Source organism: Aquarana catesbeiana, linkage group LG01 (genome assembly GCF_042186555.1).
Source record: "Aquarana catesbeiana isolate 2022-GZ linkage group LG01, ASM4218655v1, whole genome shotgun sequence".
In the NCBI taxonomy this organism is placed as follows: domain Eukaryota; kingdom Metazoa; phylum Chordata; class Amphibia; order Anura; family Ranidae; genus Aquarana; species Aquarana catesbeiana.
Window position 1 is genome coordinate 432,022,827 of NC_133324.1, and position 13,508 is coordinate 432,036,334.

A 13,508-nucleotide genomic window follows, 5' to 3' on the forward strand; every position below is an offset into this window, starting at 1 on the left:
GGCAAATGTAGTTCCAAAACCTCTGGCGTGCCAAGGTTCGCCATCACTGTCCTAGGACATCCTCCCAGGTTGTACCACGCTGTGGTGTGACCCGTCACTGGCTGCGTCTATCACACAGCCAATAACCAGTGTACCCACTCGCTGCCAATACAATTTGCCCAATCACAGCAGGTCAAATGACAGTTGCAAACAATGGATGGCATCCTTTCATGCCATCCATTGTGTACTATTGTGTTGCTAGTTGTAATTGGTCAATGTGATCACATGGTACAGACAGGGCCAGCCCATCTGTACCATGTGAATACCTCACGCTAATCGCAACAAAATACGCAATCCATTTCATTCATTAAAATGCTTACTAGCCATTAAATTCACTGCTATAAAAAATCGTGTATATAAAAAATAAAATAAAAAAAATACTGACCACTTCCCCAGAGTAGTACAATGTTACTACAGTGTTTTAAAAAAAAATCGTACAAAAAATTTTTTTTTTTTTCATACTGTCACCAGTTCGTGTCCCTGATTACCGCCACACCAGTTATGATGCTGTACCACACTAGTGACTTTTTTTTTTTTTTTTTTTTTTTTATGTATTTTTCCAAAAAATAACAAATTGCAACTTAACCCACTTGCCGTCCAGCCACCATACTGCGGCAGGTTGGCTCTATTGCACGAATAGCCATTGCTGTATGTCTGTGCAATAGATACGATGGCCATGCGCCAGAGGTATGGTGCAGGAGCCGATGCGGGTGACCGGCGGCCGCGATCGCTTCACAGAGCCAGAATGGGGATCTGTCAATGTAAACAGATTCCCATTTTTACAGGGGAGTAGAGAGATAGTCTGTTCCTAGTGATCAGTAATGGCGATTTCTCTCCTCCTCCAGTCAGTACACTCCCCCACAGTTAAACACCTCCCAGGGAACACATCACCACTAGTGTTAACCTCTTCCCTGCCAGTGTCATTTATACAGCAATCGGAGCATTTTTATAGCACTGATCACTGTAAACAAGTCACTGGTCCCAAAAATGTGTCCAATCTTTCCGCCGCAATGTCGCAGTCCCACTAAAAATGCCATAAATCTGCCCCCTATTTTGTAAACCCTAACTTTTGCGCAAGTCAATATAACGACACAGTGCCGTATCGCAAAAAATTGCCTGGTCATTAAGGAGGTAAATCCTTCTGGTCCTTAAGTGGTTAAACTCACCATGCCTCTTGCTACATACCTTGGATTGTCTACTTTCCAAAAAGTGGTCATTTGGGGGATTTCTGTACTGTCCCGACATTTTTGGGCCTCAACTGAGATGGGCCCGTCCGTACATCAGGATATATCAGTTTTCAGATATACACTATAGTTTGTGGCCTTTAACTTTCCTACAGACTAAATAATATACACTGATTTGTGTTATTTTCACCAAAGAAATGTAGCAGAATAGATTTTGCCCTAAATCCATAAAGAACAATTATTTGCAAAAGTTTATAACCAAGAAAAATGTGTGTTTTTGTTTTTGTTTGTGTTTTTTTTGTTTTTCGGAATTTTCTGTTTTATTTTTTTTTTCGTTAGCAAAAACATAGTGGTGAATAAATAACACCAAAAATCTCTAGTTGTGTGAACAAAATGCTAAAAAATCTTGTTTGGGTACTGTGTAGCTTGACCGCGCAATTGTCATTCAAAGTGTGACAGCACTTAAAGCTGAAAACTGGCTTGAAGGAGGTAAAAGTGCCCAGGATTGAAGTGGTTAAAGTAACACAGTGCCAAAAAGCAAAGGGCCTGGTCTTCTGGAGGGCAAGTGGTTTAATGCGGGTATGTTGAATTTTTAGGTTATTTTTGTTTACTTTCAGCTCCATGTTCATGAGGGTCATAAGGAAAATCTTGATGGATTTATAGGGACTTTCCCAAAGCTCCAGCATTCTGATGAAAATCCTGGAATATTTTCTGTGGACTGCGAAATGGTAATGATTTTGCTGGTACTTAAAAATAGGCAAAAGAGCAATGTTTTACCTCTACTAAAAGTTACTACCATCAAAAACTGATATTGGGCACTGATGAATGGAATAGTGTAATGACTTGTCTTAAGAATTCAATAGTGGAAGTTCCCATTGGCATTTTTCCCACAAAGCCCTAAGCCCCAATTCACACCGGAGCGACTTGTTGCACCCTATTGGTAATGGCACTGTTCAAATCGCTGCAACAGCGACTTTGTGATGTTGCATCATTTTGAAAAAGTAGTTCCTGCACTACTTTTGAGGATTTCGGGTGCAACTTGCATAGACATCGGTGCATGAAGCTGAACAGATGTCTTCCAAGTCGCACTCTAATGTGGCTTTGAAATTTGTACGATTTCAGATGAAGTTGCACGATTTCAAAGCTGTATTCAAAGTGAACGAGGGCTAAAGCATCTGTGAGGATAATGTTATGCCACTCTTCCAGACTTGGGGGATTTTATTCTAATACTATTGTTACTGTCACTAACCTGAACATGTGGGCTGCCAATGAAGGATGGAAGGTAATGAGAGTTCATTCTGTATGCTTGTAGAGGTTTGTGACTGGTTGGAACACACAGAGCGGGTAAGTATAATGTGTGGTGTGTTTTCTAAAAAAAAAAAAAAATTCTTAGCTTTAGAATCACAGATTCATAGAAGAAATGTGTCAATATAGTAGGCCTGTGTGTCATAATATTTTCAAATTATGACCATGATGTATCCTTCTGCATTAACAGGCAGCATATTGTTTCTGCATAGGTTCCTTTTAGGGCCAGTTCACACCACATGCAGTCCAGTGCTTTTTTTTTTTTTTTTTTTTTTTTTTTTTTTTTTCTGCATCAAAAACACATAGAAAGTAGGTTATATGGTTTTCAATGGCAAAGTTCACACCAGTGCCTGCAGTTCCAGTGCCAGAAAAAAAGTAGAACATGCTGCATTTTTCCTGGACTGTACTGCAACGTTGTAAAAAGCATAAAAAACTCACGGGAACGCAACTAACGCACTGGAACACCCATGTTCTTATTTAGGGTTAAGGAAAAAAATGAGGGAAAAATGCGCTGGAACGCATCAAAAACGCGCATGCAAGAAAGCATCTGGAGCGCATTTTATGGTGTGAACCGGCCCTTAAAGTGGTTGGTTCTAAAGTCAGGACATTTTTTTTTTTTTTTTTTTTTTTAACCCTGATGCAATCCTTGCATGAAGGTAAAAATGTCCCAGTATTTGTATCACCCCTGCATCAACAAATACCTGAGCCCAGTCTTGCTCCAGCGCTGTGCCTGAGTGCAGCTGCGCTGCTCTTTCTCTTCTAACAGGACTCTGTGAGAACGGTGGGAGCCATTGGCTTCTGCTGCTGTCAATAAAATCCCGTGAAGAGGATGCAGTCCCAAGCCATACCGTGTCTGTAGACACACAGAGCCTGACTTGGCAGCAAGCCTGCAAGTGCGCCTCCATATGAAGTGGCTTCCTATGGTGGCTCACTGAGAAGAGGAGGAGCATAGAGCGCTAATGGGGGATTCCAGAAATGGAGGTTTGGGGTCGCTCTGTGCAATCCATTGCACAGAGCAGGTAGGTGTAACGTTTTATTTTAGAAAAAAAATATATAAGCTTTGGAACTACTTTAATATCCTGTCTAAAAGGGCCTACAGTGATTTTGTTTTTTTATTTAACACTTAAAACTACTTTATGCATTTAGTGCTACACCACACATGGTCTGGAACTTACAAGAGTCACAGTGGTCAGTCACAGCTTACAGGTGGTTTATGATACTTTTGTGAAGCCGGGCAATGAAATCATAGATTATAATACCAGGTATGTATAGCTTTAAATTTTTTTTTTTTTTTTTTTTTTTTTTTTTTTTAATGCATAATTTCTACAGTGATGGGTTAGTGTACCTTGTGATCAATCATATAGGCTATCTTCTGTATATAAAAAGGGCCAAATGGGAGATTATTAACTCGGTATATAAAGAAGGTAAAAGCTACCCTTTAAGCTTTTTCCCGTGATGAGCAAATGTTGTTCATTGATTTAAAAATGGAAAATATTGCATCTAACCACTAAATGGTGTTTATTATAGGAAATTCCTATTTATAATTGGCCCTATCTAGTGGCCAAACACAGTAATTTTCAGTTTTTATCCATAAAAAAACATTTGTTCAGAACAGGAAATGGCCAAATTACTTTTTCATGAAGGCAAATGTACGTGTACTGCACTGGGCAAACGGATATGCACATTTTTTAGAAAACACACCCCCATGTGTCCTTTGTATTTTTTCTAGTTCTGTTCTTTAATCCCCAAAGACTGGTCCCTGCTGCTCTCCTTGTGCTGGTTGATACCTTGTGTCCACCCCCCTGTAACATTCTCCAGCCTTGTACGGGTGACAGTATTGCAATAGATTATCTGGTATAATAGTGTTCACTTAGTTTATACTCCAAGGCACGTTTCCAAAGCCTTACTAAAAACATTGTTTACACTGAAGTATTGTGAGGCACTTCATAACCCACATAACTAATGACATTTAAACTTCATAACCCTGTTTGTTGCATCTAAATTGGCTCATGTGGAGGCTGTTGCTATAGCACTGAACTGCAGGTGATCATTTTGAGATCAGTCCGTAGACTGCAATGTATTGTGATAAAAATGTAACTAGTTTAGAAAGTGTCACAGAAGCACAGCAAGTTAACACGGAGCTGTATTTTCATAAAAGGAGAAATTACTTTGTAAAGCTGTAAAGGTGTTATTTAATACAGTTATACCCACACAGCTAGGCCTATAAACATTTGGAAAAGATTGATCTACTAAGTCTGTAAATATGATATTTTGCTTGTGTTCCAGTGCCTGCCTATCCCTGTGATAGAATGTCAGGTTATAGTTTGGTTTACCTTGGAAGACCCTTTCAGTGTGTTTTGGGGTCTTGTTTGCAAAATTGTCTAAACTCCTATCCAACTGGTGACTTGTGCATCTGTCTTTTGTGCCTTTTGTGAGTACAACAGCCAGGATGTAGACTGGCAGCAGGATTTTGAGTGTTGGCCTGTTATCTGCAGTCCAGCACCCAGCAGTACCTGCTGGGTGGCGTATTTTCCTGTCTGACAGTGAAAATATAGTTCTGGCTTGACGAAGGTAGTAGAAAGCAGCATGGGAGCACAGTACCACTGAACTCCAATGAAGGAGGGGTAGAGCCAGTTACTGACACAAAACACCATTGAAGAGGCAGGGGGTTTACTGCCACTTAACACCAATAAAGGGCAAGGGCTTACTGCCACCAATAAAGAGGTTGGGTGATATTATTTATACCCCTGACACCAATGAAGGAAGGGGGGTTATTGCTTACAAAGACATCAGTGAAGAGGGTTTATTGCTGCTACCAACACTAATGAAGGGTCTGACTCTACTACTCAGTTGAACACCACATCTCAAAAAAACCCATGTCTTTGACAGCACATTACTTCTGTACAGGCTGGGAAGTGGGGGAATACAGCAACAGTACCCAGGTGAGTGGAGAAGCCCTTGAGCACAATGTATCGCGATCACCTGTTATCATTGATATCTTTAAATTGGAAATTTACAGTAAAAAGTTGATGGCGGTACAGACCTCCACTACAAATATGGTTGGATACCACTGCCTTAGATGGTGACACTGGAAGGGTTTTTTGTATTATGAATAGTGTAGTTTGGATAATTCAAGTAGACTGTCATAGTCAACCACAACGGTAAGCATTTCAACACTGACGTGGCAGAAGTTTAAAGTGAACTGCACTCAAATTTTGTTACCGCAAGGAAAGGTTTGGTACAATTGTATTTTTTATTTTCTTCGGAACAATAAATCACGGATTTCATTTTGTTTTTACGCTGATCAACAGACTTTCAGGTCTTTGAAAATGATCTATTAAATAATTTACAAAAGAGAAAAAACAAAATAACTGCATTAATATACATCCCTTTAACACCCTTAAATTATCGGTGCAGGGAACTATTTTCCAAAATAGAAATAATCGGAGATCACCTGTGTAGTTAAGGGGGTTTCATGTGATAACGTGTATCTGGAAGGTCCAACTTCGTGTATCCAGGAGGTTTAACTTCTGAAAAGTTAGTATTGTGACACAACCTGTACAATAAAGATAAAGGAACACTCCAAGCAACTCTTTTGAAAAGGTGATCATACTCTAAAGAATTAAAAAGGCAAAAGAAAATTACCAAATTACCAAAAATAGAATGTGGCACAGTTGTAAATCTGACAAGAACATGCTATGCCCTGAGTCACTGTTCAAGGAGGAGACTGAAGCCACCAAGAGACCTATGACAACTTTGAGGGAAATACAAGTCTCAGTGGATACTATAGATGTTATCCCCTGTGCTTCACCAGACCCTGCTTTGAGAAAGTGTCAAAGGAAAGCACTGTTAACTAAAATTCACATATCTTTCAAATTCACATGACCTGCAAGACTCTGAAATTAATTAGGACATTTTTTAAGACTAAAGTTAAACTTTTGGGAAATCATACCAGGTTTAACCAAACCTTGCATGCATAGTATTCTAAAAACCTTCACACAGACACCATAAAAACACGGGCTGGGAAAGATTTGTCTTCCAGCAATACATTAAAGGAGTTGTAAAATCTCAAGGTTTTTCACCTTGATGCATTCTAGTGAATTTGTACTTTGGAAAGGAGTTTTCCCAGGGCTTAAAGTTTTTTGTGATATTTTACATTGCATAAAATACCCAATCGCATGCAAGAAGAAAAAACTAACTTGCACATGATTGGATGATGGAAGCCAGCAGAGCTTCACCTCATTCCCTAATGCAGGAAATGGTACTGGCCAGATCACCAGGTGAAAACAGAGGTGGAAAAAGCCTAAAAGAAAACTAATGCAGCCATCTATGGTAAGCTGCACTATATTACATCTTTAGTTTTGGGTTTAATAACGCTTTAAAGTAAAAATTATACATGTACTGCTATAAACTATTGTGCTAACCGATGTTAAAAATGTAACTTGCCATGGGGTGGGGGGTGTATTCAGTTCTACTGTTTCTACACAATAAAATGCAAAACATGAACACAAAGTCCTCCTGTCGATGCAGTTACATTTTACATGATGTGCAACATTGTAAAGGAAGCACCTTTTCTGAAGATTTTACAGTCTTATGCCCCGTACAAGCGGTCGGATTTTCCGACGGAAAATGTGTGATAGGACCTTGTTGTCGGACATTCCGACCGTGTGTAGGCTCCATCACACATTTTCCATCGGATTTTCCAACACAAAGTTTGAGAGCAAGATATAAAATTTTCCGACAACAAAATCCTTTGTCGGAAATTCCGATCGTGTGTACACAAATCCGACGGACAAAGTGCCACGCATGCTCAGAATAAATAAAGAGATGAAAGCTATTGGCCACTGCCCCGTTTATAGTCCCGACGTACGTGTTTTACGTCACCGCGTTTAGAACGATCGGATTTTCTGACAACTTTGTGTGACTGTGTATGCAAGACAAGTTTGAGCCAACATCCGTCGGAAAAAAATCCTAGGATTTTGTTGTCGGAATGTCTGAACAAAGTCCGACCGTGTGTACGGGGCATAAGACTTGAGAACCTTGCCCATCTCCCTAGGGAGAGACGGACAGCAAGGGTTGTAGGGGGGGATTTGGAGGATTAGTAGAAATATAAAAACCTAGGATTTGAGCAGAAATTTCCCTTTTGATTAAGGTTGGTTTGAATAGGGAATCTGGCAATTAGGCGTTTTTTTTTTTTTTTTGGTATGTTACTTGTGGAGGGTAGAATTTCATCGTATAGATCAGAATGCTGATGAAGTCAACATTAATTCAATAAAACCTTTCAGATATCCCCTTTAAGGGGTGGAGTCAGATCTTCCATGGCCACAATAACATTTACTCTTGCAATCCAGTGCACAATCATGGGAGGCAATTATATTAGTGACTTTTGCTGCTGAATAAATGTTTTTTTTTTTTGTTTTGTTTTTTTTTTTGTTCTTTTTTGTTGGTTGCGTTGCCAGCATTGGTCTGGTAATGGAGATTTTTTGAAAAATGTAGATGCCATGTGAAGCACATTATTATGCATTAAATTCTTTTTTACCTTATGGACCAATTTGTATCTTTTATTACAGAAACTTGAATAGGTTTATTTGTGTGACAACCACTCAATCTTCCATACAGTATCTCCTATGCAATATTGTTGGGGAAAGCGTGAGGACATGGTGGGAAATAAATGGAATAAGTAAACAGATTTCCAAAAATCTGGGGTTTTATTCAGTATTGGAGTTTTTTTTTTATTTTTTTTGTCATTCGTGGATTGGAAGTGGAAATATAAAAAGCTCTTCCCTTTTCTAGTCTCAAACAATGGAACGATCCCTTCTCCAGAGTAAAAAAGAATTTGTAATGAACCAATACAGGTAAAGGAAGGCTGTTGGGAAATTTTTTGTTGTAAAAAATGTGAAGTTGGTGAGCATACATCCTAGTAACCAGCATTAAAGAGGGACATATGAGAAAAGCCTGGAGAATTTGTGTAGGGGGGATGTCAGCACTTTCCATTTCAAAACCTTGAATGAAGTATGTTGACACCAGTCTACAATTCTCCACAAATCTGGCATGCCCAGACCTCCCTTTTAATAGTAGGGATGTTTGGGTCTATTAGGCTGCCTGGATGGTAAGTAGGACCATAGAAAATTGGTAAACTCCACTCTTATGTTTTTGAAAAAGGATTGGCAGCATAGCTATTATTGAGGATTATAGTCAATAAAGCAGGTGTGGCATTAAAAATCCTTTAGTCTAAAATATCTCTGAAACCCGGAAATATTTCCTTTCTATCTTTTGAAGGCCATTTTAAAATATAGTGGTAAAGTTTGAGCTACCTACTTGCTGAACTACAAAGAAATCTGTTCATGTACTCTGACCGCCATGGCTAACCTAAAGGGAAGGCTGTAAGATTGAATACTTGATTCCATGGTAAAGTTTATAATGGCCTTTCATTTCTGGATGTTTTATTTTGAAATTTGAGAAAGGCCCTGTAAGTTAGTCCTGAAATCAGGACTCGTAAAGTGGTTTCTGTTTTACATTACAAAAATGTAAACATAAGTGTATGCGTCTGCTTTATGCAATAGATAATCCACATTTGCTTGACTTGGTCTTACCAGGAGTAAGGGTATAAAAATGGATTGGGACTCTTTCCCTCCCGTTTCTAACTTGGTGGTTCTCTCTGCCCATGCAGGCAATCTTCTTCTATTTTTTTTTTTTTCCCCGAACTATGTCTACTCTGTATGCTAATCACTTCAGTTGACTTGTACACATTGGAAATCTTGACACAACCAGCTACACTATGTAGTTACTGAAAACATGAATGTAGTGGAATGTTTTTCTATATTGGGGGAAAATTCTCTTTTGCAGTCTATAATAGCAGTTCTGCTGTTGTAATTGGCTTGTTAATTTTCCAGGCACAAAACTTAAAATCAAATGGGCACTGCCACTATGTATTTGTTAGAACTCTGCATGTGAACATATGGTAGATGTCTGCAAGTGATAAGTGACTTGATATTACTAGAGTTAAATCTAAGGTGCTGCAAATATATTCGTTAGTTAGGCGAGCATGTGTAAATACCTTGGTTCCTGCAAGGAAACGCTGTGAATGATTATTGAAAATCATTCAGAGTTGTAGCAATACAGCAAATGTTAAAGACCCAAATTATCTGTTGAAAAAAATGTGTAATTTAGTATGTAAATCTCCATCTCTTCATAGGTTATCTGGTATCACAGAGGAAAGTCTGAGGAATATCACAACATCCATTAGAGATGTACAGGCCATCATGCTTAACTTATTCAGTGCTGATACAATTCTAATTGGACATAGTTTGGAAAATGATTTAATTGCACTTAAGGTAAGTTGCGCTAAGCAAACTCTTGTGTAGGATTTAAATGTAATATACGGTAGTTGAAATCTGTTTTACTTGTGAAAACAACCTTTATTCTGTGCAATGCATGGCATGCCCCTAGGTGAAGGTAAGAGTATATGGTAATGAAGGGCCTTTTAAATGCAGCTTCCTGTCCCATTTGGTTGGAGGATATATTCTTTAGTAAAGGGTGTCATGAAGGATTCCTGGAAAAAATTACTAGTATATTAGAACATCTGTCTTTACTCTAAAAGTTTGTGAGTTATGGTGTTGGCATCTTTAGAATTTGATCATTGCCATTTAACATTTTTTCTTGTTTGTTTTGTCTTCCTTTAGCTCATTCATGATATGGTTGTTGATACTTCAATAGTGTTTCCACACAGACTAGGTTTACCTCATAAAAGAGCACTGAGATATTTAATTGCGGACTACCTCAGACGAATCATCCAGGATAATGGTAAGAAACTCTTTAAAGCACCAGAGAATTCTGAGTGGATTAGAAATTTGAAGGTGTGACATTTTAAAGAAGTATTAAATGGGATGGGGGGGGGGGGATAAATGGACCTTTTCCTAATAGATGGAAGACTGTAAAAATACAAAGCTGAATTAAGCTAGTCTTTGGCAGTGACCAGTATTTTCAATTTTCCATTGTGGTTTTCCACAATATTTTGTATGTGCCACTATACATCAACGGTCTGTACAGATTGTCATATACATGATAAAGAGAAATTGGTTTTCAAGTACTCCCAATTGTTTATAGAGATTTTATAGATATCCAATTTTAAATTAAAAAAACTACTCCTCCCTTACCCTTATGATAAATGAAACCGTATTCATGCTGTCACAGCAACTTGTTCTAGTACCACTTTGGGTTTGGATATGTACCTGTTTTCCTTGGTTAATTAGGCTAGCTCTCTAGCTAAAATCTCCCAGCCACTTCTTCGACAAATAGTTTTTACTTTACCCATTAGTAAATGGGCCTTTACAGAGTGAGAAGGCTTGTGATTCCATAATTCCTTTCTCACTTTACAAATTCTAGAAAACATGCTTTATGATCCAAAGGGAAAAAACCTTGAAGTCAATATAGTTTATCTTGAGGAGTTGAATTTGCTGTGGCTCTTGTCAAGTCAGCAAGTTGCCTTACTGTGTATAAAGACTTAGTCTAAAGAAATTGTCTTTTACACAAAGCGATGTTTGAAACAGAACCGTATTGTCAAACGGCAGGTGATTCACAATGGGGTCCCCAGTATCTGGCCTGACAACTTGTAGGTAGCTTTAAACATCCTTGAACAATGGACATAGTTACAAATATCCAGTAGTATGATTATCCCACAGGGAATAACAAATTGGGCAAGTTCAGTTCTCAGGTTTGCAAACCCTTCACACAGCATCAAGATTTGGGGAATCTATGCTTGCTATTTCTGGCCTTTTTCCAAGGATAATCTGGAAATTACTGTTTTGACATGGGTAACTGGGCACTACCATGGTGAATGTTACCCTGAAAAATCTATATTTAAGATTTTTCATATCTCATAGATATGAGGTGGGTTAAATAAGAGTTCTTTTTGACGAAGAGTGAAAGCTTAAAATATAATAACATTTATTAGGAAGCAGTTGGAAGTCTAGCTATTACACAATCATCTGTCTATCGCCTTACACCAAGGAAGAAAATATTAGGTTGAAATAAAGTATTTACATTAAGGAATACAGGGTATATTCCTCAATACAGTAATCTACACACATATTTAGTTACAAGTAAAAGGGCATTCCTTTCCCATAATTACCCATCCTTACCAAAGCTCCTTTCAGCTTGCTGGTCATCAGAGAGAGAGAGCCTAGCTCCCCCTTGGCTCTGAGTATATCAAACCAAGCTGATGTCTCATTGGTTGGCCTAGCTTGGATCATGATTGGAGGGCTTACTCCATAAGTCGGCCCCCTTTCATGCAAATCCTTGTGACTATGTTGGCCAAGTGTGTCAATTGTATTTCCCCAGGAAGTTAGGTCCATTGTATATCCCAGCATGGCACCCTTTCAAAGGAGTAGGTATAGAACAATGGAATTGGCTCTCCCTTGTTTGCATATACAAGCCTTGGCCCACATTGTCAGCTCTTAGCAAAAACTTAAATGAAACCCTTTTTGAAATATATTCATTATTACAATATTTTACAGTTATTAATGGAGATTTCACACAAACTTATAAGGCAACAGTGAACATGTACAGTTCAGAAGGGAGAGGGTCTTCATGTGGCTTAAAGGGTAACATTGAAAATACACAAATCCTTTTTAGGTACACTGCAAGGATTTTAACACATTTTGTAGCAGATCCGGCCTGTTTCTGTTAAGGAAAAGCTGTATGTTCCAAGGACACTTGGAAGGCTGATTCCTGATTGGTAGTGTCCATGTTCATTCTAATCAGCTAATGTACTTGCAATGCTCTAATGAGGAAAGTTGCAGTATCTGCATGCCTTTAGACGTAATCCTTGGGTAAATTGGTTGCATAAAATTTGACTTGCCTTACTGTAGACTTCTGGGAAAATCAGTGAGCCAATCACACAAACAGGAAATTATATTTCTGGGGAAATTCTGTATACCAACTGTGTACAGAAGGCCTCCAGATTGCCATATTGCATTGAATTGCACAGAAAATTACAGCAGCTGTAGATTGAAAAGAAAAAATAATCTTTCAATTGCAATATTGCTTGTGTATCAATTGTGTATGCTACTTTTATTTTCTTAATTTTTTATTTGCTATTTTTTTGTCATGAAATTGGAGTTACACTTTAGATGACATGTTTTGTCATTTAAAAAGTAACCTGTTCAAAAAAGCAATATAGAGAACATTTTTCCCCTAATATGTAATTAAAATAGTTTGAACATAAATGTAAAAAAGTTACACCCAAGCTCCTAAATATCCCCCCCCCCCCCCCAAAAAAAAAAAAAATTAATATTGAGAGCACACAAGTAAACGTGTAGTTGGGGGGGGGCATATGAATGCAAATGTCTATTGTGCTACACACATTCATATTGCCCATTGAAGTGAGTGCAGTCATCCTGGGCTCATTGTTCAGTTACTCTGCAGTGATGCCCTGTAGGCGCTTTTAAGGCGTCCGCTGTGGAAAATTTAGGACTGTGGTTTCAACCAGGTGCCTTAGCAAAATGCCTAAAAACTGCCCAAAAATTGTACTCAAGCCTGCCTTTTAGTTACACAAAGCCACTGGTTTTCATTGTGCATAATTACAACCACCTAGGTGCCTGCATCCCAACAACCAATAACTTCATGGGTTAATAAGGAGGACATCAGATGCCTGCATAGCATCCTTTGTTTGCCCCCCCCCCCCCCCACACTGCTCTCCATCAGCACTGGGGTCCCATTAGCTGAGTGAGGGCAACTGAAGAGAAGCATTAGAATACTGGTCAGTTCCAGTTTGCAAAGGTATTTGCTTTGGAAGAATAAATCGCCTCTACGTTGTCTGTGGATGTGGCTGCACTAGTAAGATTATCTTAAGTTTTTTTACTTACCCTTTTAGAATGAAGTGCTTTGAGATTAAAGGATGACTTGACTGAAAAGCAAGAGACACTGATCTAGGACAGCCTTTTTCAACTAGGGTGCCTTCAGGTTTCTTCAGGGGTGTCT

At 38.6% G+C, this 13,508-nt stretch overlaps 1 protein-coding gene across 1 annotated transcript in view; it reads left to right on the forward strand.

The window, feature by feature from the left end:
* Positions 1-13,508, forward strand: part of LOC141148420 (RNA exonuclease 1 homolog) — a 196,085-nt gene that overhangs the window by 162,320 nt on the left and 20,257 nt on the right. Inside the window, exons 12-15 of the mRNA XM_073635918.1 lie at positions 1,841-1,951; positions 3,675-3,790; positions 9,724-9,862; positions 10,211-10,331. Coding sequence (XP_073492019.1) covers positions 1,841-1,951; positions 3,675-3,790; positions 9,724-9,862; positions 10,211-10,331 — 487 coding nt within the window. The remainder of the gene's footprint in view (positions 1-1,840; positions 1,952-3,674; positions 3,791-9,723; positions 9,863-10,210; positions 10,332-13,508) is intronic.